At 40.6% G+C, this 25,730-nt stretch overlaps 1 protein-coding gene across 1 annotated transcript; it reads left to right on the top strand.

Annotated features, from left to right (window-relative positions):
* LOC141113350 (olfactory receptor 6B1-like) lies at positions 1–23,208 on the top strand. The gene is made up of 5 exons (XM_073606427.1): positions 1–827; positions 8,988–9,054; positions 16,225–16,345; positions 19,454–19,579; positions 23,120–23,208. The coding sequence occupies exons 1-5, from the start codon at positions 1–3 to the stop codon at positions 23,206–23,208; spliced, it is 1,230 nt and encodes a 409-aa protein (XP_073462528.1).
* The last annotated feature ends 2,522 nt before the right edge of the window (positions 23,209–25,730 follow it).

Raw genomic sequence — 25,730 nt, 5'->3', positions numbered from 1 at the left:
ATGATGTTTACTATTATTTATGTCCTAACAGTCTCTGGAAACCTCATTATCATCATTATCTGCAGGTTTGAGAAGAATCTCCACACACCAATGTATTATTTCCTTAGCCATCTTGCTGCTTTGGAAATGTGTTACATTTCTGTCACTGTCCCCAAAATGGTTCACAGTTCAGTGACAGGCAACAGCTCTATTTCATTTGTAGCTTGCCTTACCCAACTGTACTTTTTTGGATCACTTGGGTCAACAGAATGTTTTTTACTTGCTATAATGGCTTATGATAGGTTTTTAGCTGTTTGCAAACCATTACATTATCACTCTCTCATGACCTCCAGGATCTGCACCTGCTTGGTGAGTTGTTGTTGGTCATCAGGTTTTATATCTACTATGTCCTCTATTCTTTTCATCTCTGCATTGCAGTTTTGTGGTCCTGACCATATACAACATTTCTTCTGTGACATCACACCACTCCTCAGACTGTCTTGCACCAATGTACATCATACAGAGTTGTTTATCTTCCTCCTGGCTTCTCTCATACTGGTGGGATCCTGTATCATCACCTTACTATCATACTTCAGAATACTCACCACTGTACTGGCAATATCTTCAGGAATGGCAAGGAAAAAAGCTAGTTCAACATTTACATCACACCTTACTGTAGTTACAGTCTACTATAGTACAATGATCTTTGTCTATGTACGACCAACTACTAGTGGATTCTCTGGTTTCAACAAGATTCTGGCTGTGCTTTACACAATCTTAACTCCATTGCTTAATCCTTTTATTTATTCCTTAAGAAACAAAGAAGTACAGGCAGCTCTTAAAAAATTAAAGAATAGGGCAATCTTATATATAGATGGCTTTTCTCTGTTCGGTAAAATAAAATAGGTAAGGATTTCAACCAGTTCAGTATAGTCGATCATCTATTATTTAGGACTAGAAAGTTTGCCAAAAAAATGCAACAAGATTGCAATTCTAAGTTCTTTACCAATGGGTACACACACAGCTTATTAACTATTTTTTAGATGGTATAAATCAGGATTGCTTCCTGTTTTCCAGACTGCTCCACGTATCCCAACTCTTGCAGTTCCAGATCTATCTGGGTTCACTCTGGGCAGGGAAGGTGAGGACAGTACTAGACATGTGCAGTTCATATCGTTCCGAATTAAAATTCAGATAATTTTTTGTTTTCGCAATGTTTTCCGAATTAAAAAAGTACCGAATTTAAACGAATCTTAATTAATGAGATAAAAATTCGGATGGAATTCAAATTCAAATAGTTTTCTAATCGTTTTTGAATACTTTTCAAATTCAAATTGATTTTGAATTCGAAAAGTTTTCCAATTTCCTAAGAAAATAAAATAGAAAATAAAGGAATAGAATAGAAAAAAAAATAATAGACTAGAAAATAATATAACAGAAAATAAAAGAATAGAATATAATAGAGTAAAACAGAACAAAATAGAATAGAAAATAAAAGAACAGAATAGACTAGAATATAATAAAAACAATAGAATAGAGTAGATTAGAATAGAAAGATTATAACCATTTCCCAAAATTCAAATATAATCAATTCGAATTTGAATAGGATAGAATAGAATAGACTAGAATATAACCATTTTCCGTATTTCAAATTTCAGAATAGTATAGAAAAAAACAGAATAGAATAGAATAGAAAGAATATAACCATCTTCTGAATTTCAAATTTCAAATAGAATAAATTTGAATAGAAAATAATAGAACATAATAGAATAGAAGATAAAATAGAATAGAGAAGAATAGAATAGAGTAAACAAGTAAAAAATAATATAATTAAAAAAAACAATCGACTATAATAAATTAGAATAGAAAGAATATAACCATTCCCAAAATTCAAATAGAATCAATTTGAATTTGAATATAATTTTTTTTCTAAACTATTGTGTTATTTTCTATTTTATTCTACTCTATTCTTTTCTATTCTATTCAAATTTGAATTGATTCTATTTGACTTTTGGAAAACGGTTATATTCTTTCTATTCTAATCTATTCTATTCTATTGTTTTTTTAATTATATACTTTTGTATTCTATTTGAATTTGAGAAAATGATTATAATCTTTCTACTTTAGTCTTTTTTTTTATTCTATTCTATTCTTTTCTAGTCTATTCTATTCCATTCTGTTCTTTTATTTTCTATCCAATTTTGTTCTGTTTACTCTATTATATTCTGTTCTTTTATTTTCTGTTATATTCTTTTCTGTTCTATAATTTTATTTTTCTATTCTATTCCTTTATTTTCTATTCTATTTTATTCTCTTTGTAAATTGGAAAACTATTTGAATTAGAAAAATAAATGTCTGTGGAAAAATTATTTTTTTGTAACATACCCCCGATCTTCCTACCAATGGGATAACAAGCGGCAAATATATAACATAATCACCAGACATGTTTTAATAATTAGACCACTCAAGATTATTTGGAACAAAATTGGCCACGGCCTTTATTATTGGTTTTAATATAATTGTATAACAACTCACATAAAATTCACTAAAAGAATTTAAACCAACTTAAATATATAATAACCATTTACTCAGCTCAGCTATTAAAGCTCAAGCTGTATTAAAAAAACACATCAGTATTTATTAAACTGTCCCCACATAGACAGAAGGGCTGCAAGCCCTTCTGGCTACACCCAAACTGCGGCCTGCTCAATACATGTCTGGAGATTATTATTCATTATATCCAAACCTATATTAGCCAAGTTATCCTTCCGATAAAGGCCTGGGATACCCCCTTCAAATTCTAAGTGACTATAAGAGAAACCATAGCCAAGGGCCATAAACTTTTCAACAACCCTATTTATACGTTTCCTTATATTTTCAAATGGGTGAAAAACTGCAAAATCCATTTCAATCTAGGAATAATTTCGGAGAAAATCAATCATGACCAACTCGGGATATATCGCCTTGATAAACCATATGTAATGTTTGATTTGAAAGATTAAATTCAAAGTGTTCTGCTTACCAATGTCATTCCCCCCCAAATTAATGATCAAAATGTCTGGGAGAGGATGACTGTAAGCCATAGAACCCAACTCGGTCAGAAGTTCCCCCCAAACCATTCCTCTTTTACCATGCCAACATACTGAAAAAAGGCTAGAATCCAAATCCAGAGATTCCGTAAGTGGTGAAACTTGTGTTTTTTCAACATTTGTTCAAAGATGTTTAACCACTTCCATACAGGGCATTTTCACCCCCTTTCTGCCCAAGCCAATTTTCAGCTTTCAGCGCTGTCGCACTTTGAATAACAATTGCGCAGTCATGCAACACTGTACCCAAATGAAATTTTTATCATTTTTTCCTCACTAATAGGGGGTCATTTACTATAGAGCTGTGGCGCTAATTAGCGCTAATTGCTGGTAATTAGCACTAATTAGCGCTAAAACGGTATTCACTATAGCACTGATGAGAAAATACTCCCAAAATCGAATTTACTACAGTTCCCTGAAACCAAATAGCTCCCAAACCCTTACTCTGCTATAACCTGGAGAATTGCACATGTAAATAATGTTTAGCGCACGATATAATTGCCTAAATAGTACTGAAATATGCGGTATATTATTTAAAGATAATCTGCTTTCAAACTGTGTGAAAAAGTAATTTTTACACTGAAATATCTTTAAAAGTCTGAGAAGTGAAAAATTCCCCATTTTGGACAACTAGGTTCCAACACAACTGAGCATGCTCAGACCTGAAAATAACTCTCATTTTAACTCAAGTGTCTTTTTTACCTGGCGCTATTGTAAATACCAAAATGAGAGCTAATTAGAGAGCATTTTTTTTAAGTGAAAATCTGCTCTATTCTAGTCCAAATCAAGTATTAGCCATTGATTCTAATGGGACAATTCTAACTTTCACAAAGAAAACCTTTTAATGTTGAGATTAAATGTATCTTTCTGTGAAATAAATTTTCCTTTGCAACATTGTTGCTTCTACTTAAAATATTTTGATTTTAAGAATACTAGAATGTGGAATGTTTTGATGTTTTGGTAAAATATATTTTTCTCTGTCACTTTCACTTGTTACTCTCCATCTCACAACAATCTTTACCCCAAACTCACACAGATGTCTTTATAATCCACAAACAATACCATTGCTGATGCAAATTTAAAATGAATCACAAATTTTTGTGCTTTTTATTATTTCCAAATATTCATAATTTGAGCCCAAAAAATGTGATATGTGTACCAACATCAGAAAGCAAAATGTAATTCCCAAAAATTTGAGGGTAATATTCTACTCTCACCCACAAAAAAACACCAAATATCAGAATAAATCAAGAAGAATAACTCTTGAGTAATATAATTCGATCACCTGTATGTCCAAAGAAATGCAGTATTTATATGTGTAGTTATGTGTAGGAGGCTCTCACATGTGGCAGCTCCGTGACTTAGAGGTTAGAACTTCTGCTTAGTATCCCTGAGGGTCTGGGTTCAAATCCCAAAGATGCTGCTTCATGTAGAGAAGTTGTCTCATCTCCCAGGTCCTTACAACTATGTCCAAATGTAGTATATCTGTGTAGGAGGGTTCCACCACCCTTGTAAGTCTTTTCCAGATACACTATTTAGCCAAAAGTATTGGGACACCTGCCTTTACACACATGAACTTTAATGGCAGCCCAGTCTTAGTCCATAGGGTTAAAATTTGATTTGGCCCACCCTTTGCAGCTAGAACAGCTTTTGGGAAGGCTGTCCACAAGGTTAAGTGTGTCTATGGGAATGTTTGATCATTCTTCCAGAAGTGCATTTGTGAGTCCAGGCACTGATGTTGGATGAGAAGGACTGGCTCGCAGTCTCTACTCTAATTCAGCCAAAGGGTGTTCTATCGAATTGAGGCCAGGACTCTGTGCAGGCCAGTCAAGTTTCTCCACCCCAAACTTGCTCATCCATGTCTTTATGGACCTTGCTTTGTGCACTGGTGTGCAGTCATGTTGGAACAGGAAGGGGCTTTCCCCAAACTGTTCCCACAAAGTTGGGAGCATGAAATTGTCCAAAATGTCTTGGTATGCTGACGCCTTAAGAGTTCCCTTAACTGGAACTAAAAGGCCAAGCCCAACCCCTGAAAAACAACCCCACATCATAATCCCCCCTCCACCAAATCATTTGGACCAGTGCACAAAGCAAGGTCCATAAAGACACGGATGAGTGATTTTGGGGTGGAGGAACTTGATTGGTCTGGACAGAGTCCTGACCTCAACACAACAGAACACCTTGGGGATGAATTAGAGAGGAGACTGTAGGTCAGGCCTTCTCGTCCAACATCAGTGCCTGACCTCACAAATGCACTTGGAAGAATGATCAAACATTCCCATAGACACACTCCTAAACCTTGTGGACAGCCTTCCCAGAAGAATTGAAGCTGTTATAGCTGCAAAGGGTGGGCCAAATGAGTTTTGAACCCAATACTAATACTGGGATGCCATTACAGTTCATGTGCGTTTAAAGGCAGGCATCCCAATACTTAGGCCAATATATTGTATATTGCTTGTGACACTGAGCATGGCTATGGACTTAGGGCTGGTTCACACCAAAGAAATGCAGAAAACATGTGTGAGGCTTCCTGTTGGCTAAGTGGGTAGCAGTTCTGTCTAGCAGCACCTGGGATGTTGGTTCAAGTCCCTAACATGCTAATCATTGTGTTGAAGTTTATATGTTCTCCCTGTGTGGGTTTCTCACCACAATCCAAAGACATGCTGGCACCCTATTTGTCTCCTGTCGAAATAGGTTCTAATGTAAGAAAGTTAATTTTGGACTTTATATTGGAAGCTCATTGCAGCCAGGGACTGATGTTAATGTTTATTAGCACTAATCATGCCCAGGGACTTGGACATTTCAAATTTTAGGGTTTACACTGCACGGGTACATATGCTTAAAAAACTGTTGCTTTGTTTATGTGGATGCAAATGGACTTTGATCTTTGTCTTGTAGTTGGAGATTTGATGCACATAGCCAAGGGCTAACACAGTTGGGAATAGTATTATGTGTTCCTGCCCATCAGGTGCAATCACTTTAGGCATACATGAAGAGACAGATTGAAAGATACTGGTGGGCGTGTACTTCTATTGGGTGTGTCAGTGTGCTAACAATACAACCTCTCTTATATAAAGGCCTGCAGTGGGGGGGGGGGTTCAATTGGCATGAGAAGGTTAGGTTTTTTGCTGTGATTTGTGGGGGAGAAGGAATGATATTGTGCATATTAACAAATGCCCAACTAGGGATATTGGATGAAATTCTTGTGTATTTTTTCAATCAAAAGTGGGTTAATGTGGCCATGCTGTCAATGTTGTATGTGTATTGTTCCTGTCTGATCATGCAAACATTGTTTGGAAGCATCTGCTGACCTACTCTTTTTGATCTCGCTGTTTAATCATGTACACCGAAATGCAGCTTCCAGCAGAACATGGTCACCAATGTATGTATGTGTGGATTGTGGGCTGTTGGTGGGTGTTTTGAATAAGTCTTTTTGTAATATTATGTTGGAATGCTTTGTAAGAATGATTTAGTATGTTTCTATAATCTTGCAGATAAAAATGTGATGTGTTGCCCATTATACACTGAAATTAAAGCTGTGTCCACTCTAAGGTTTTGTCAAATTTTAGATGGTAAGCTCCTATGAGCAGGGCCCTTAAAATCCTATTGCTAAATGTAGCACCATATATCCTGTCCAATTTTTTTTTGAAGCTAGTAAATGAATGTACATTTTTTTTTTTTTTTTTTTTTTTCTGCTGGTAAAATAAAAGTACATTATTGAGCTGAGTTTTGTTTTTTTTTTTTTTTTTGTTTTTTTTTTTCTTCTACTTTTCTTTCGCTTTAGTTTTTGTGGGTGGTGGTTTTGGGAAAGAGCAATATCTCTTATATTTTATTTCAATATGTATTTGTGCACCAAAAAAATGTCTTTGCCCTGGTTCACATTGATGCTACTTTGAAATTGCGCTACTTCACTTGAAGTAGCACGATTTCAAAGTAGCAAGGTCAGCGTGATTTCAGGTGCTACTTGATGGACATTCATGTGGCTTCATATACAAATGTCTATTGAAGTCGCACCTGAAATTGGCAAAAGTAGTGCAGGAACTACTTTAGCAAATTGGTGCGGTGCCACAAAATCAGTGTTGCATTGACCAATTGCTCCAATGTAAACCTAGGCTTCTGCATACCTGCAAGTAAATGACAAAGATGGAATCTTTATATATAACAGCTGTGGAGAATTGCAGGTAATGAATTCAGATGGTGGATAGGCAGTGTTGTATGTGTAAGCTTTAGTTCACATTGGTGCGATTTGACATGTCAAAGCGGTGACAATTGCACTGTTTTAATTGGTGCAACGTTGGGGTGCAATTTGTATTGATATCAGTGCAGAAACCTGCACAGATGTCTCTGAAATTCCCCCTGCAGTCGGGACTGACATGCGGGAATGAAAGTGTGTAATTTCAGCTGAACGATTTCTTCCCTCTGTCAGTGTGAACCAGGGCTCAAACTGGGCCTTTTGTTTTTGTCTTTCACCTGCTGCTAACCCAGGGACACTATTTCTTATTGAATGCCTTTAAATATCATAAGTAGAAATACAAGTTTGCATATCTGCAAATAAACAAAAAAAGTCGAATTGTGGTTGCGATCAATTATTCACAGCAGCGATCAAGAGAGTGTGGTTTCGTCTTCTGACCCAGTAATAAGTCATTGTAATCACCCGGAAGTTCCTGTGCTGGTCAGGATCTCCATCTAGGTCAGTGGTTCTCAACCCTACTAGGGCCTTGACCCCTTGATAAAATTTCCCAAGTTGTGGGGACCCCTAACAGTAAAATTATTTTCGTAGCGTCGGTTATCGGCACCCAAGGCAAGACAAGTAATTGTCCCTAACCCAAGGACATTACGAGTCCCTTCCACTCGTACAGTATTAAATCCTCTTATGGTTTTAATAGGATGTACCACTCTTTCTCTTTGTTCTCCTTTCCTTGCCTTTTATCTCTCTCTGTCCTAATTTCTTGTTTTTTTTCCCCCATCCTTTTCTCGTATTCATTTTCTTCCTTTTTCTTTGTTCCTTCCCCTCTTTTCCTCTCCCTTCCATGTATTCTCTATTTTTATTCCTTCTCATACTCCTTGGTGGAGTGGGTGGGGGGAATGGGATGAGTGGCAGTGCTGGCGGGGAGGTGGAATGAGTGGCAATGCTGGGGGGAGTTCTAATCGGCCAAGTTAAGTGCTCTTGATCAAGGTCATCTGCTGATCTGAGAACTGTAGTGGGGACTTTTAATGGCAACTATAATCACATTTAGTCTTACTCACTGTGTCTCCGGCTTCACTGTGTCTCCGACTTTGTGGTGTCTCGTAGCAGTGACACCTATGTCGAAATCAGGAGATAGGGTCTCCTCCAGCCCTCCCACTTCACATTTCTCACCAGTCAGCTGACCTCTAGTCTCTGCCCCCCACCCATGCCGTGAACTGAATGGGCGGCTGCGAAGAGGCTGAGTGGGTGGCCGTGGGCTCCATGAACAGCCCAGCTGGGCAGTCGCAAAAAAGTCTGGGAGAGTGGTGCGGGCTTCAGGAACAGCCCAGGATTCAGTGACCCCTGGCAATTCATCATTCGACGCCTGAGGGGGTCCCAACCCCCATGTTGAGAACCACTGATCTAGTTGGACAGGGCGAGGTCCCTCTTTAGCAAAGAGGAGGTGCTGCTCATTTTCCGGATAAGGATATGATATGTACTTGTGCTTAATCAATGCGGGAGTGGATGTGGTAGTTAGATTTGGTGTGGGTGGGGTTTATTGATTTGTTTGGCATCCCCACACATTTGCTTCTGGCCCATGTGCACACATCACTTCATGCATTTGTTCTGCTGATGTAAATGCAAGTTTAAATGAGAGCTCCTTTCTATTAAAATATATATGACTTGTTTCACAGTTGGGCGACTTTGGACCTCCGAGTTGCTTGACAAGTTGTACCCCATGATTCTCAATGATAACTAGGGATGGGTCGAACATCCCCCCTGTTCGGTTCGCAGCAGAACATACGAACAGACAAAAAATTTGTGCGAACACAAATGGGACACGAACATGAATAATCAAAAGTGCTAATTTTAAAGGTTAATATGCAAATTATTGTCATAAAAAGTGTTTGGGGACCTGGGTCCTGCCCCAGGGGACATGTATCAATGCAAAAAAGGTTTTAAAAATGGCTGTTTTTTCGGGAGCAGTTAATTTAATAATGCTTAAAGTGAAACAATAAAAGTGTAATATTCCTTTAAATTTCGTACCTGGGGGGTGTCTATAGTATGCCTGTAAAGTGGCGCATGTTTCCCGTGTTTAGAACAGTCTGACAGCAAAATGACATTTCTAAATGAATAAAAAAGTAATTTAAAAGTGCTAGCGCTAGTGCTGGTGTTCTGCTGAGAACGTTCCCCCCGGGGGATAAGGACTCCCCTGTACTGCACAGGCACAGCGCTTGCGCAGTACGAGCCGCCTAAAAAAGTCGAAGCTGAACACCTGTGAGTCAGCTGTACAGGGCGCCTGTAACAGGGCCCCTCGCGGGCTCGCTTCGCTCGCCACGCTTCAGGCACGGCCTCACTTTATTCAGCATATTTTTATTCTAACTCTATGTCCACTTGGATGGTGGGACTTGAACCTGGACTCAAGGCAGAATGTAGTGTGCAGGCGCCGTGTAGAGCTGACAATCAGCTGTTCAACTTCGGAGACTTTTGGCGGCTCCGTAGTCGTTCGTACTGTGCAAATGCAGTGCATGCACAGTACAAGGGGGTCCTTATCCGCCGGGGGGAACTTTCTCGGCAAGACACCGGCTATTAATGAATTGTAGGTCCTGACAATACATATAAAAGTTCATTGATAAAAACGGCCCGGGATTCCCCCATAGTCCATTACCAGGTCCTTTGGGTCTGGTATGAATATTAAGGGGAACCCCAAACCAAAATATTTTAAAAAATGGAGTGGGGTCACCCTCAAAATCTATACCAGACCCTTCAGGTCTGGTATGGATTATAAGGGGAACCCCACACCAAAATAAAAAAAATGGCGTGGGGTCCCCCCAAAAATCCATACCAGACCCTTATCTGAGCACCAAACCTGGCAGGCTGCAGGAAAAGAGGGGGGGATGAGAGAGCGCCCCCTCCTGAACCGTACCAGGCCACATGCCCTCAACATTGGGAGGGTGCTTTGGGGTAGCCCCCCAAAGCACCTTGTCCCCATGTTGATGGGGACAAGGGCCTCATCCCCACAACCCTTGCCCGGTGGTTGTGGGGGTCTGCGGGCGGGGGCTTATCGGAATCTGGAAGCCGCCTTTAACAAGGGGACCCCCAGATCCCGGCCACCCCCTCTGTGTGAAATGGTAAGGGGGTACAAAAGTACCCCTACCATTTCACAAAATAAGTGTCAAAAATGTTAAAAATGACAAGAGACAGTTTTTGACTATTCCTTTATTTCTTCTTTCTTCTATCTTCTTTTTTCTATCTTCTATCTTCCTTCGGTTTCTTCCTCCATCTTCTTCTTCTTCTGGTTCTTTTGGTTTTTCCTCCGGTGTTCTTGTCCGGCATCTTCCTCCACGGCGTCTTCTTCCCTTCTTCTTCTCGGGCTGCTCCGAGCTTTGCCCAAGCAGGGCACAGAGCACAGTCAGAGCCATGATTGGACACAGTCATGATGACGTTGCCCAATCATAGCCTAGGTGCTCATAGTTCCACCCCACACTATTAAAGGTTCCTTCTCACAGGAACATTTTGCAGTGTGTTGTTGGAGTGGAGATAGATAGAGCATGGTTCAGTTTGCTACTAGCAAGTTAGTGTGTTATTGTGACTCTGAGTGTAGAGTGTTAGTGTAGTTTTAGTGTAGTGTGAGTATAGTGTGTCAGTATAGTGTCAGTATAATGTAGTGTCAGTGTAGTGTGTTAGTGTAGTGCAGTGTTTAACACTGCATTACATAATATTTAGTGCTGTATACAGTGCTGTATACCCCCTTTTTTGGTTGTTACATTTGTTTTTGTCCCATGCCTTCCCCCTTTTTTAAATTGTCATATGCAGTTTTTCTGACTGCAATGCTGTTGTTCCTCCTTTTTTTATTTTTTTATGGTTTTTACATTTTTTTCAGAGGGAGTCCTCAATTTAAAGTGCACCAAACACCACTTTTCATTGAATAAAGTGCACCCAATTACACATTTCCCAGTATCTATTACATTTGGGTAATACCCCACCCCATCATGTCTGGGGAGTCAACAAGGAGAGGCAGACATTCCCATGCCCCTATGAGGGGGCCAGCAGCGTCTCTGTCCACAGGCAAAGGTGGACATGGTCCATCTTTAGGCAGGGCATGTTTTTCTATGTTTAGTGATGTTGCCCATGCTATCCAGCCACGGCATGCAGAGGAGGTGGTGGACTGGCTTACTAAACCATCCTCATCCTCTATCACCAAAGTTGACACTAGTGCGCAGTCCACCGCAGCTGCCAGAACAGCTTATTCTGCCTCCTTGTCCACAGCTACTCCTGCAATAGCCCAATCATCATACAAGGAGGAGTCAGCTGAATTATTTGAACACAGTGTCAGTCCTGTGCCCTCCAAGAGTAATTGTGAGGAGTTACAGGGTGCAGGCACCACCAACACCCAAGGCCCAATTTTTCTACACCTTTGTAAAATTTTTAAGAGCAGAATCCAATCCTGCGATTGCCAAGGGTAACTGTGAAGGGTTATGATGTGAAGGCACCACCAACACCAAAAGGCTCAATTTTTCCTCACTTGTTACTTCTATCCTATGTCTGTGAGACTTTATGTAAAAAAATCCTTAACCACTTGACAACTGGGCACTTAAACCCCCTTAAACCCCCTAACCAGACCAATTTTCAGCTTTTGGTGCTCTCACATTTTGAATGACAATTACTCAGTCATGCAACACTGTATCTATATGAAATTTTTGTCCTTTTTTTCACACAAATAGAGCTTTCTTTTGGTGGTATTTAATCACTGCTGGGTTCTTTATTTTTTGCGCTATAAAAGAAAAAAGACCGAAAAATCTGTAAAAAAATAAATTTTTCTTCATTTCTGTTATAATATTTTGTAAATTAGTAATTTGTCTTCATAATTTTTGGCCAAAATTTATACCGCTACATATCTTTGGTAGAAATAACCCAAATTGGTGGATATTATTTGGTCTTTGTGAAAGTTATAGAGTCCAAAAGCTATGGTGCGAATATCTGAAAATTGATCACATACTGACGGCCTATCTAATTTCTTGAGACCCTAACATGCCAGAAAAGTACAAATACCCACAAATCACCCCTTTTTGGAAAGAAGACATGCCAAGGTATTTAGAAAGATGCATGGTGAGTTTTTTGAAGTTGTCATTTTTTCCCACAATTCTTTGCAAAATCAAGGTTTTTTTTTTTACTTTTTTTTTTTCACAAAATTGTCATATTAGCAGGTTATTTCTCACACACCGCATATGCATACCACAAATTACACCCCAAAACACATTCTGCTATTACTCCTGAGTACAGCGATACCACATGTGTGAGACTTTTACACAGCGTGGCCACATACAGAGGCCTAACATGCAGGGGAGCAACTTCAGGCGTTCTGGAGCACCCAGGCCAATTCTGACATTTCTCTCCTACATGTAAAAATCATCATTTATTAGCTAGAAAATTACATAGAACCCCAAAACATTATATATGTTTTTTTAGCAAAGACCCTAGAGAATACAATGGTGCTCGTTGCAACTTTTTATCTCGCATGGTATTTGCGCAGCAATTTTTTTAACGCTTTTTTTTGGAAAAAAAATGTTTTGTGCTTTACAAAAACCAAAACAGTAAAGTTAGCCCAATGTTTTTGCATAATGTGAAAGATGAAGTTACGCCGAGTAAATAGATACCCAACATGTCACCTTTCAAAATTGCACGCGCTTGTGGAATGGCGCCAAACTTTGCTACTCAAAAATCCCCATAGGCGATGCTTTAAAATTTTTTACTGGTTACATGTTTTGAGTTACAGAGGAGGTCTAGGGCCAAAATTATTGCTCTCGCTCTACCGATTGCAGCGATACCTCACATGTGTGGTTTGAACACCGTTTTCATATGTGGGCGGGACTTACGTATGCGTTCGCTTCTGCATGCGAGCACACAGGGACAGGGGCGCTTTAAAATTTTTTTTTTTTTTTTATTGTTCATTTTACTTTATTTATTTTAGTTTGATGCTTTTTCCCCCCCCCAAAATTTTTTTGACCACTTTTATTCCTATTACAAGGAATGTAAATATCCTTGTAATAGGAATATGGCATGACAGGTCCTCTTTACAGTGAGATATGGGGTCAGTAAGACCCCACATCTTACCTCTAGGCTGGGAAGCCTGAAATTAAAAAAAAAAAAAAGATCCTGGCTTTGATTGTAGCGGTGAGTCGGTAGAAGCACGGGAGGTGGGGACATCCCCTCTCGCCTCCCGTAAGAACGATCAAGCAGTGGAACAGCCACTATGATCATTCTTATGGTGTAGGGAATCGCCGGCTGAAAAAGCTGATATCTGAATGATGCCTGTAGCTGCAGGCATCATTTAGATATCCCCGCACAAAGTCAAGGACGTTGTATGACGGCCAGCAGGCGGGAAGTGGTTAAAACACATTTTTTTTTTAACACAAAGTTGTCCATTTATACAATATTTCTACCACATAACATGTACATACCAAAAATGACACCCCAAAATAGATTCTCCTACTCCTCCTGAGTACGGCAATACCACATGTGTGAGACTTCCACAGCCTGGCCACATACAGAGGCCGAGTACAGCCGAGCATGGCTCAGCATGGCAGGGTATGGCTGGGTATGGCGGGGTATTGCAGAGTATGGCGGTGTATTGCGGAGTATGGCGGTGTATTGCGGAGTATGGCGGGGTATTGCGTAGTATGGCGGGGTATTGCGTAGTATGGCGGGGTATGGCGGGGTATGGCGGAGTATGGCGGAGTATGGCGGGGTATTGCGGAGTATGGCGGGGTATTGCGGAATATGGTGGAGTATGGCGGGGTATTGCGGAGTATGGCGGGGTATGGCGGAGTATGGCGGGGTATGGCGGAGTATGGCGGGGTATGGCAGAGTATGGCAGGGTATGGCGGAGTATGGCGGGGTATGGCAGAGTATGCGGGGTAATGCGGGGTATTACAGGGTAATGTGGGGCTTTGCAGAGTATTGCACATAATTGCAGAGTAGTAGGGATGGCTGAGCATGGATGGATGGATGGCTGGATGTCACTGTGCAGCGCTGTGGGCACTACACATCCAGCCCACAGAGCTGCAGCCATCCATCCATCCCCCTCTCCGCTCACAGTGTACCGATCGGTACACAGGAGGGGAGGAGAGGAACCGGCGTCATCAGATGACGCCGGTCTGTTTACATCTGATCGTGACGTTATTTGACGCCGCGATCACATGGTAAATGGCCGCGATCAGCGGCCATTTACCGGGATCCGTGATGCGCCGGGTCCTGCAGACCCGACGGTCACGGATGTGTTCAGGTGCGCGCCCCAGGGGGCGCGCGAGAGGGGAATTCTGGGAGGACGACATAGTACGCCCTCCCAGAGTTAAGCAACCGCCCTGCAGCCGTCATTCAGCTATGGGCTGGTTGTTAAGTGGTTAAACTTGGCCTGAGTGTACTATAATTAGGCTTCTTCACATAAGGATTGCTCACTGTGGTGAAAAACTTTGTTATTTCCATCCAAAGTCTGCCAAAGAGACACCAGAATTTATACAAAAACTGGCTCCCCAAGCGGTTGTTTACAAAATAAAGAAAGCTTGAGAGAAAATCAATGTAAACATAATTCTTTTTTCTTTATAATATCAGTTTTCATGCAGCAGGTTCTACACACAGCACAAATATCCTACTTTACAGGCAGACTAAGGGACCCGCCAGGCACTATATTTAAAGGAATTTTTCATTTTTATTGTTTCACTTTAACTACTTCCATACCGGGCCTATTCTTGCACTCCTCTCCTACATGTAAAAATCATCTTTGTTTGCTAGAAAATTACTCAGAACCCCGAAATATTATATATGTTTTTTTAGCAGACACCCTAGGGATTAAAATGGCGGTTGTTGCAACTTTTTATGTTGCACGGTATTTGCGCAACAATTTTCCAAACGCGTTTTATTGGAAAAAAAACAGTTTCATTAATTTAAAAAATGACAAAACAGTGAAGTTAGCCCAATTTTGTTATAATGTGAAAGATGAAGTTACGCCGAGTAAATAGATACCCAACATGTCACGTTTTAAAATTGCACACACTCATGGAATGGTGCCAAACTTCGATACTTAAAACTCTCCATAGGCGACACTTTAAATTTTTTTACAGGTTACCAGTTTAGAGTTACAGAGGAGATCTAGTGATAGAATTATTGCTCTCGCTCTAACGCACGTGGAGACACCTCACATGTGTGGTTTGAACGGCGTTTACATATTTTTTCATTTTATTGCTTATTTTACTTTTTTTTTTTTATTTTTTTACACTTTCTCTTTTAATTTTTTTTTTAGCACTTTTATTCCTATTATAAGGAATGTAAACATGGTGTGTGACAGGTCCTCTTTATGAAGAGATGCTGGGTCAATAAGACCCCACATCTCTCACCTCCAGGCTGGAAAGCATGAGATCAAAAAAAAATTTACGATCCCATGCTTTCCAGCCGCAATCGCAGCTTTGTTTACAAGCGCGTCATAACGTCGTGCCCGGGCCTCCGATGGTCATAGAGATGACTGGTAACCACCTGGTCACAGTCATCTCTATGATCATCACCCAGCAGCGGCTGCTGATTCTTTCTATATGATCATCACCTGGCTGCGGCTGCTGATTCTTTCGGCCCCCGATGGCACGGGAGAGCCCGGAGAAGCACTGGAGTGTGGCAGGAGTGGGGGGGTATGTCCCTTTCCGTCGCCTGTAAGAATGATCTAGCGGCTGAACTGCCTATATGATCATTCTTACCCCTCACCCCTTCAACCTCTGCAGCAATGATTGTCTTTGGGGGAGGGGGGATTGCAATGTGGAATGTGCCTCACGTGTGTACAATGTGTGTATATGTTGTGTGTGTGTATCATGTGTATATTGTGTGTATCATGTGTATTGTGTGTGTATATCGTGTGTATTGTGTGTGTTTGAGTGTGTATCATGTGTATTGTGTGTGTGTAGCATGTGTATTGTGTATACTGTGTGTGTATTGTTTGCCTTGTAGTGGAATGTCCAGGATGGAATAGATGTGGATGGAGATGTGGATCCCTCTTTGAAAGGGGTGGGGGGAGGGGGTTGGTGTGTGGAAGACCTGCAGATCTCACTCATGGCCAATAGAGCACACAGTAAGCGTCCATGCCCCCAACCCCTTTATTCACCTGTTACTGTGTGTGTGTTGCAACTTGCACAGTACAGACCTGCTTGGTGCCACTGCTGCCTGCTGCACGATGGCTGCTTGCTCCACTGGCTCTCCTCTGCTAGAGATCATAACCTCCCCACCTCCTGTTCACTGCACCGCCTCTTTCTGAGCTTGTGTGTACGAAGCACTTGTACCGGCAAGAGCCTGTACAATGTCACCTGGGCTAATCCTGCGCCCCTCACCTGCTACACCGCTGTCTGCACTCTGCAGGAACACATCCTCTGACACCCGCATTGTTGTATGACGCTGGGAGATGAAAAGAACACTTCACCAGGGGCGAACACATACCCCGCACACATAACCGCGGGCATTCCATGCTCAGCAGTGTCCCCACAATCCCGGAAATTCATACAGCGGTAGAGAGAGATAGTGAAAGCAGGGTGGTGACAGGGGCGGATTCTGCGCCGGTTGGTATAAACAAACTCTCCCGTAAGCCTGCATAGAGGGGGCCACCATCCAGCCTGAATGTGTCCAGGTTTCAGGCGAGCTGAAACCCAGAAACATGACTCAAAAATCAGACTGTCCGGGTAAATTCCGGATAGGTGGCAACCCTAGGTACTACCTAACCATTCATCAAAAAAGTTTAAAAGTTCTAAATGACCCAGGGCCATCTCTTGAGGAAGCGTTACGTATACTGTCTGAATTTTCCATCTATTTGGGACTACAAATTTTACCTACTGAGAGAGGCCCGAGATGGAGTTGACCCTACCCTACCTCTATTATGGTCATCCAGTATCAGATACTTAGGTATTGAGATTTCCTCTAAAACTTCGGAATATTGTGTCTTAAATTTAGTTCCACTTCTTGACAATATGAAATCTAAACTGAAAGCATGGTCCAATCTTCCTTGTCTTTAATAGGTTGCATAAATCTGTTAAAAATAAAGTTGTTACCTGGTTTTCTCTACGTGCTCTGACATTCGCCAGTCTGGATTCCCAAAAAATATTTTAAAATAATTAATTCTAGTCTAACTGCTTTTATTTGGGGGTCACAACAACCAAGATTTAAGTTGACAGTTTTGCAACGGCCGTTTGGCGAGGTTTGGGGTGCCCGGATCTCCACAAATATTTCCTGGCTGCCATGCTCACACATGCCCACAACTGGCTCATGCAGGATGAGACCAATGTGGTGGTAGTATTAGAGGCTTCCTGTGTAGGCTCCTGTGAGGCTCTTAAAAACCTTTTATACAGAGGGGCCTCTGCTTCCCTTCTTTTGACTACAGTCATGAAAGCCGTATTGAAAACCTGGTTGCTGGCCCTAGCTCTGCGTCCTAGCCCCCCGATCATATCTCACAACATACCCTCCTATAGCTCAATCTATTATTACCGGAATTCGCCTCTATACATGATCCACAGGTTTGGGCAGTAAAGGGCATTAAATATTTAGAGCAGATATGTTTAGCTGGAGAACTTAAATCCTTTGACACCTTAAAATTGCACTTTGACCTACCTAATGTATACTTTTTTAGATATCTACAACTGAGACATGCCTTTCAAATACAATTTCAACAGCAACCAGTAGCTTTTTATACCTCAACCTTAGAGGACGTACTCAGAGATGACACCCTCACAAAACCCCTCTCAAATATTTATAAGACCATGTCTCCCTCTGTCCCCTCGGGGTTGGAAGCTCTCAAATCTAAATGGGCGCTGGACGTCCCTAGCTTGGATGATGAAGGTTGGGAAGAAATCTGGGATTGTGCTTTTCTGCACCTGGTTTCCGCAAGGGACAGGTTGATTCAGTACAAACTCCTGCATAGGATCTACCTCACGCCTGCACGTTTACACAGAATATATCCCTCAATTCCTGCAGGGTGTTGGCGATGCACGGCGGATTCAGCAGACTTTATCCACGTATTTTGGCAATGCCCTAGTATTCAAATTTTCTGGGAAGCGGTGGTCTTGGTCATACATTCTGTGACCACTATTCAGGTGCCCCGGACAGTGGAGGTTTGTTTGCTGGGTCTGGTGGACACCCTGGCTCATCTTCGGGCTTCCAGGACACTGATAGAAATACTATTGTTCTACGCAGGTAAAATTATTCTTCTCCAATGGAAATTCCCATTAGCTCCAACCCTAACCTTTTGGAAAAAATTAATTAATGTCAATTTACCACTGTACAAGGTGACCTATTTAGCGAGAGGATGCCCTAAAAAATTCTACAAGGTTTGGGACATTTGGGTAGAGGACCTGTCTACCAATACTGACCCTGAATCTCCTAATTAGTGGATTACCTTACAAACGATCAGATGGACATGTATATGTAATTGAACCCACATCCAATCCACAGGCCTAATAATGGTGACACCATCTTATTAAATGTGGCTTAAGACTACATCTGAACAGCTGATACCTACAATACTCTAACAATCTCTGTAGTTAGTTACTGGAGCGTGTAGTTTGTTCTAGTGCCAACACAGGTGCAACTTGTCATGTGATTTGACAGTTCCAAATCGCATGACAAGTCACACCCCATTGCTGGCAATGGAACCATTCATATCACCCTGACTCATGTCGCAGCGATTAAGAAAAAAGTTCCTGCACTACTTTTTAATGATCGCGACTTACATAGATTTCTGTTAAATGAAGTCGCAAGCCGCAATGAAATCAGCAGTGCAAAATGCAATGATCGCTTTAAAATCGTGCTGAAGTAGCGTGACTTCAAAGCCACACCAATGTGAACCAGGCCTTATAGACAAGGCTGCTACAGTCCAGGTTTCTATCAATGCAATGTCCAGTACTGATCCACTGACAGACTTACTACCCTGTTTCCCCGAAAATAAGACCTAGTGTGATTGTCGGTGATGGCTGCAATATAAGCCCTACCTCTCAAATAAGCCCTAGCTAAACTCCTTGTAGGCCTATTTTTCAGGCTAGGGCTTATTTGGGGGGTAGGGCTTATATTGCAGCCATCACCGACAATCACGCTAGGTCTTATTTTCGGGGAAACAGGATAATCAGCACTACCCAGTGCCTGCTTCATGTGGAAACAGTTGTTTCAAAGTTAAGGAGTTTCTTTCTATATCTTGCATTAGCTTATCTCACAGTTTGTGACAATGAGGTGGAGGAGAGTTGGGGAGTTGGTCATGGGGAGAAGGAGGAAAATGGAAGGATTCCAGGGGGAAGTTTTGTTCCTCCTAAACAAAAAGATTTGTACTTGGGTGAGGTAAAATAGTTAAGGTGACTTTTGTCTTTAGTGACAACATTTCGAGGGACTACTATATGGGGGAAGGATTCTGGATACCTGTTATAAGGGAAAATGGCAGATCTACCGCCACCATTGAGGGAGTACAACTTCAAGAAGATGATGCAGAAGAATCTCTTGGCTGCATTCCCAGATAGTGCAGTATCCCCTCTCATGTCCAATGTGCAGATCTCTGAGATGACTGAAGGCAGTAGTCATAGGCAGCAACTCAAAAAATATTATTACTGAATACTTTTGGGTCAGTCACTTTTCAAAGTTAGTCCCCTGTGGGCTATTGAGTGTCCAGGTGGGACCACTGGCTAGAGGTTGCATTATATGCAATGGAGTTTCTGGATTACCATGCAGCACAGCAAGAGGCAATTCTGGATTAGCACTGAGTACAAAACCCCCGCTGCTGCTGCTACTGACTAAAGCCTCATACACACTATTAGATTTTTTGCAGATTTTTGTCTCCAGTTTTACCAAAACCATATAGTAGGAGATCAAACCTTAAGAGTTTCAATTTGTATGCAGTCAGGCAGGCCCTTGCACTAAATGGTTTTGGTAAATCTGAAGACAAAAATCTGCAGAAAATCTAATAGTGTGTATGGGTCTTAAGGCTCGATTCACTTCTATGCATGTTGCTTTTGATTGTTTCTGCAGTGCTTTCCGCTGTTTTTTTACTGCGATTTGCGTTTTTTTTATGCTTTACATTCACTGTATATAGCCAGTTGCTAAGGAGTGGGCCAGGAAGCAGACTGCCACGTCCTTAACAACCGATGAGTCATCAGCTGTCAGCGGGGTTTCCCACTGACAGCTGAATGTAAAAAAAAGATTTGCCAGCTTAAAAAAATTAAAGAAAAAAATGGCGTGGGCGCCCCTCAAAACCATACTAGACCGAAGGGTCAGGTATGGATTTTGAGGGGAAACTTCACACCAAAATAACCCCACACTAACAGCTGAACATAAAGAAAAAAGATTTGCCAGCTTAAAATAAAAACGGTGTGGAGTCCCCCCCAAAACCATACCAGATACTTCAGTCTGGTATGGATTTTGAGGGTAAACCCCATGCCAAAATAAAAAAAACGGCGTGGGGTCCCCCCAAAAATCCATACCAGACCCTTATCTGAGCATGCAGCACAGCAGGCCAGGAAAGAGGGAGAACGAGTGAGCGCCCCCCCTCCTGAACTATACCAGGCCAGATGCCCTCAATATGGGGGGTGGGTGCTTTTGGGGGGGTCTGCCTTGGCTGTGGGGGTCTGCAGGCAGGGGGCTTATTGGAATCTGGAAGCCCCCCAGATCCCGGTCCCCCCCATGTGAATGATTATGGGGTACATTGTACCCGTACCCATTCACCCAAAAAAAAGTAGTGTAGTGTGACAGAAAACAAGAGACAGTTTTTGACAAGTTCTTTAATAAAAATGTCTTCTTCCTCTGGTCTTCTTCTTCCTCCGGTCTTCCTCCCCCGCTGCCATCATTGCCGCCACCGACCCACTGAAAATAAGAAAATAGCGATCATCATCTGACTGGCTCCTGCCTTTCTGTTTGCTCTGATGTCTGACATTTCTTATATAACTATGGGGTGTGGCCATCGGGTGACATCATCCGGAGACCCCGCTCCTTGGGACATCAAGGACCCATCATGCCCCATCATGATTGCTAAGGTGCAGGCGGCGGCCTGCTCCTTAGCAATCAGCTTTATATAGTGAATTGAAAGCAAAAAATAAAATTACACAAATTGCGGCAAAATCGCAGTAAAACTATGATAAATATGCAGTACTTGCGTTTTGGATGTGGGTCCATTGAAGTCTATTACATGCAAAATGCTGCATGCTGCGGGAAAAAAAGTCCCTGACCCTTTCCAAAAACACAGAGGAACAAAAATGCATTGACGTGAACATGTTCCATAGAAACCCATGTTAAAAAAATGTCCTGCGTTTCTGCAAAAAGCAGAAAAAAACGCATTGGCGTGAATGAAGCCTAAATTTTCAAAACATCTGGCTCCCCCTAAACAAATGGTACACTATTCAACCATCTATTTCTACCACCCCCCCCCCCCCCCAAACCACATGCATAATGTAAACTTAAATGTTTGGTATTTTTCTAATGTTGTCATCAAAGTAACATTAAAAGGACCTTTTCTGTATTGGTACATGTCCCCCATGGCCAAAATTATATTCCATTTTCATCCCCCATAGACATCAATAGAGTTTGCTTTTAGGATTTTTTTAATTTCACACAGGATTTGACGAACCTCCCTAAAATCTATACCTTTTAGAGTAACTGATGTTGAACAAACAGGAAACACAAAGTAAAATCAGGAAAGTCCTTCTCTGCATGTCTGTCAAGGGTCAATGATTATGTGTATTGAAGAGGATGAGCATGACAGCCAGGCAGTTTGCATTATCAATAGGAGTGTTCAGCAATTGCAGCTTCCAAAGCAATGGACAGCAATGCTGGCAATAATGGAAGTGGTTACCATTTCCTATTCTTGCATTTGATTAACATTTTTTAGAGCATCAAAACAACTAATGTAGTAAATATTGTGGTGGCCTGTCTAGCTACTCCTGGTATAAATGCAGTAGGTGTGTTTGTTATACATGTTTTCAGTTATATAAATAACAAGTGGACTCATGAAAGAAATAGTCAATCAAGAATGAACAAAGCGAACTGTCAATTTAATGTAATGAAATTTACTGTCACTGTGAAATGTTATATCATGCTGTAAAAATAATCGCTTACATAAAGAAAACCTGTAAAAAACACATAACAAAGCAATTACAGCATTTGGCTGATATTTAGACAACTAAATGTTTATTTAATTATCAATTTTCTTTAACATTACAACTTGGCTCTGTCTCTCCTATCTCATTAAAGGGCCCATATGGTTGTTTTTAAAGGGGGAAAGAGTGGGGCCAATCTTGACTTTCATAAAGAGAAATTAAGATTTGCATAGAACTGGTTGCTATAATATATGCTTTTTTTTATTGAACTTAAAGTACAACTAAAGGCAAATTTTTTTTTCTTTTTCTGTTTTGGACAGAGTGGAGGTGGATTAGAACCCCTGTCAGTTTTTATTGGTGTCTGTGCCCTGGTTAGGGAGATTCACCTTCACTGTCTGTCCTGTTTACCATTATCATTGAAATTGAAAGTAAAAGAAAATCCCAAATTTTGTGTTGTCCCCAGAAAACTAATGAAGGGGAAATCTTCCATTGGGAACACTAATCATGTAGTCTTGGGAGTCTCCGATGGATTCCCTTAATTTGCAATGATTTCAGTGAGGGGGTCAAGCTCACTGATGCGAGTACAGACCTTGATTGGTCTGAGGATCTATATTTGCTCTGATTTCCTATGGGGAGCACTTGGTGTTACACCTATTAAGGAATGGAGGACATTTACACTTAGTTGTGTATCACCTTTATGGATTTTTCCTTGGACACTTTATTCATTATAATTTTATTCCTTTCATTGAGGATTTTTATTACTTATCACATTATCTTTATTTTTAATCTTACAGCAGCCAGGTTTCCAAATCCCGATTATACCTTCAAGAGGTGTAACTCAAAAGCAACAGCACACCAGTATAACAAATGTGGATATATTTAGGGGCATCAAATATGGTAACTTTGATACCCTCATGCTGAAATACATCTGCCGTGATATACAGTGTAGTTTTTCGCTATGGAGCATGATGTATTTATTATAGGTACTTACATAACACTGTCAATTTAAGCAGTACTTTACATATAGTATATATTCACATTAGTCCCCGCCCCCAAGGAGCTTACAATCTAAGGTCCCTAACTCACACATACATATACTAGGACCAGTTTAGACAGAAGCCAATAAACCTACCAGCATGTCTTTGGAGTGTGAGATGAAACTGGAGGAAACCCACATGGGCACATCTAAGCTCCAGGCAGGCAGTGCTGTGGTTAGGATTCAAAACAATGACAGTAGTGCTGCCAGGTGGAAGTGCTAACCACTTAGCCACTGTGCTGCCCCCGATCTATTTGTGCTCTCATTAGAGTAGCAGGTGACAACAACCACACTGAAATGGTGGCAAACAAATGTTATTTGTTGTGTTTTTATTCATGTTTTGTTATAAAAGACAGAAATGTAAGCCCATATACCATATACAGTATATAGCTGTAATCTCTTTCTGGTGGCATGCAGCACTTTCTTATAACTTGAAACTTTATAGAGGAATACACCACTCTCTGGTAGACTGTACACTCTCCTGTATCGTTTAAGTATTTTTGGTGTTACTGTTTAATCTGAAATGTTCTAATTTTTCACCAACCAGAGTCAAATAGAAATAAATCCAGAATTTACATCTTTTGAAAATCACAGTACAATACTTTTTACAATTAAACCTGGGACTAGATAGATCATTGCACAGAAGTAAGGTTTTGAGTAGGCATCTGTTTCAATAGTTCATAGATACTTTTTTTCTCCTAGGCTTCTATCTTTCATTCTCCTAATTGCCAGTGATTTGAGCTGTGCACCTGTGCATCATTTTCATAATACCCTGGAAACATCTAACAAATCAGGAGGGAAGAATTTTGTCAACAAGAAACCAATTAGTTTGAATATGACTGTAATCATTGGTTTCCACTGGGATCAATTTTCAATGTCCCAGTTAATTAAATTATCAGACAGCTAATTAATGGACACACAAAAATTAAGTCAGTTTTATACAGTTCTTTGTTCAATATCATTATAATAGCTATAGCCTATTTATCAGTATATACAATAATAGAAATAGTATAGTCAATAAAAGAAAACAAACACACAAATGTTTATATTAGTATATATGTTAAAACAAAATAAAGAGGCTTAATATGTACCTAAACATATATACTTTCAGCATAGCTATACAATTTTAGTTTAGCAGCTGTATACACAGCTAAATAGTAATAACTTGCCACTGCATAAAATCTTACTTATAAATATATATATAGTGTACTGTACTGTACATGTATATACACTGATCAGCCATAACTTTATGACCACCCACCTAATATTGAGTCATTTCCACTTTTGCAACCAAAACATCCATGAACCATTGAGACATGGATATTTCTAGACCTCTGAAGATATGCTGCTGTATCTGGCACCAAGTCATCAGTAGCAGTTTCTTTAAGTGGTTGTAAACATACCCAGTGAAGTGACTGGCCTCAGCTAATATACAGAGATTAAACAAATCCCCCTACATAAGTTGTACCTGTTTATCTGCAGTCCCCTCTTCTCTACATCTATTCAAAGTCCAGTAAAGCTTGTCCCAGATGTCCAAAAAAAAAGGGGGTGGAGAGCTGAAATTACACTCAGTGAGGAGAGCTCTGAGAGCTGGTTGGTGAGAAGAAGAAGAACCCTTTTCACACAACACACATTAACAGAGGTGAAGCTGTCAATCAGCTGGAGGTACCTCCCCTGTCACCTTTCTTCTCTTAGTGTCAGGAAAACTTGTCAGAAGTGACTCTGATTGGCTGATAGCAGAGGAATAGAGCAGCAGAGAGAATTGACACTTAGTGCTCTTAATTCAGACAAGTATACACTATAGAAGGATGGGCTTTGTTCATATTTCATGTGTTGTAAAGGGCTGTGTAAACTGTAGGCACTATATAAATTCTATATAATAATAATAATAATAATAATAATAATATTAATGTCTGAGGTTTACAACCACTTGAAGTCCTAAAAGTTACGAAGTGGGGCCTCCATGGATCAGACTTGTTTTTCCAGCGTGTCCCACAGTTGTTTGATTGGATTGACATCTGGAGAATTTGGAGGCCAAGTCAACAGCTCAGACTCGTGTTCCATAACCAACTCAATGCAGGACAGTTTTACCCCCTTCCTGCCCAGACCAATTTTCAGATTTCATTGCTGTCACACTTTGAGTGACAATTACTCAGTCATGCAACACTGTACCCAAATGAAATTAAAAAAAAAAAATTTGAGACAGATAGAGCTTCTGCTTGGTAGTATTTAATTACCAATGTGCTTCTTATGTTTTGCTATATAAGCAAAAAAATAAATACTTAAAATTTTGAAAAAAAAAATGTTTTTTCTTAGTTTCTGTTATACAATTTTGCAAATGAATAATCTTTCTTCATAAATTTAGGCCA

This window comes from Aquarana catesbeiana, linkage group LG01 (assembly GCF_042186555.1).
Source record: "Aquarana catesbeiana isolate 2022-GZ linkage group LG01, ASM4218655v1, whole genome shotgun sequence".
Lineage (NCBI taxonomy): Eukaryota > Metazoa > Chordata > Amphibia > Anura > Ranidae > Aquarana > Aquarana catesbeiana.
The sequence above is the reverse complement of the archived record's forward strand: the minus strand, read 5'-3'. Positions and strand labels throughout refer to the sequence as shown.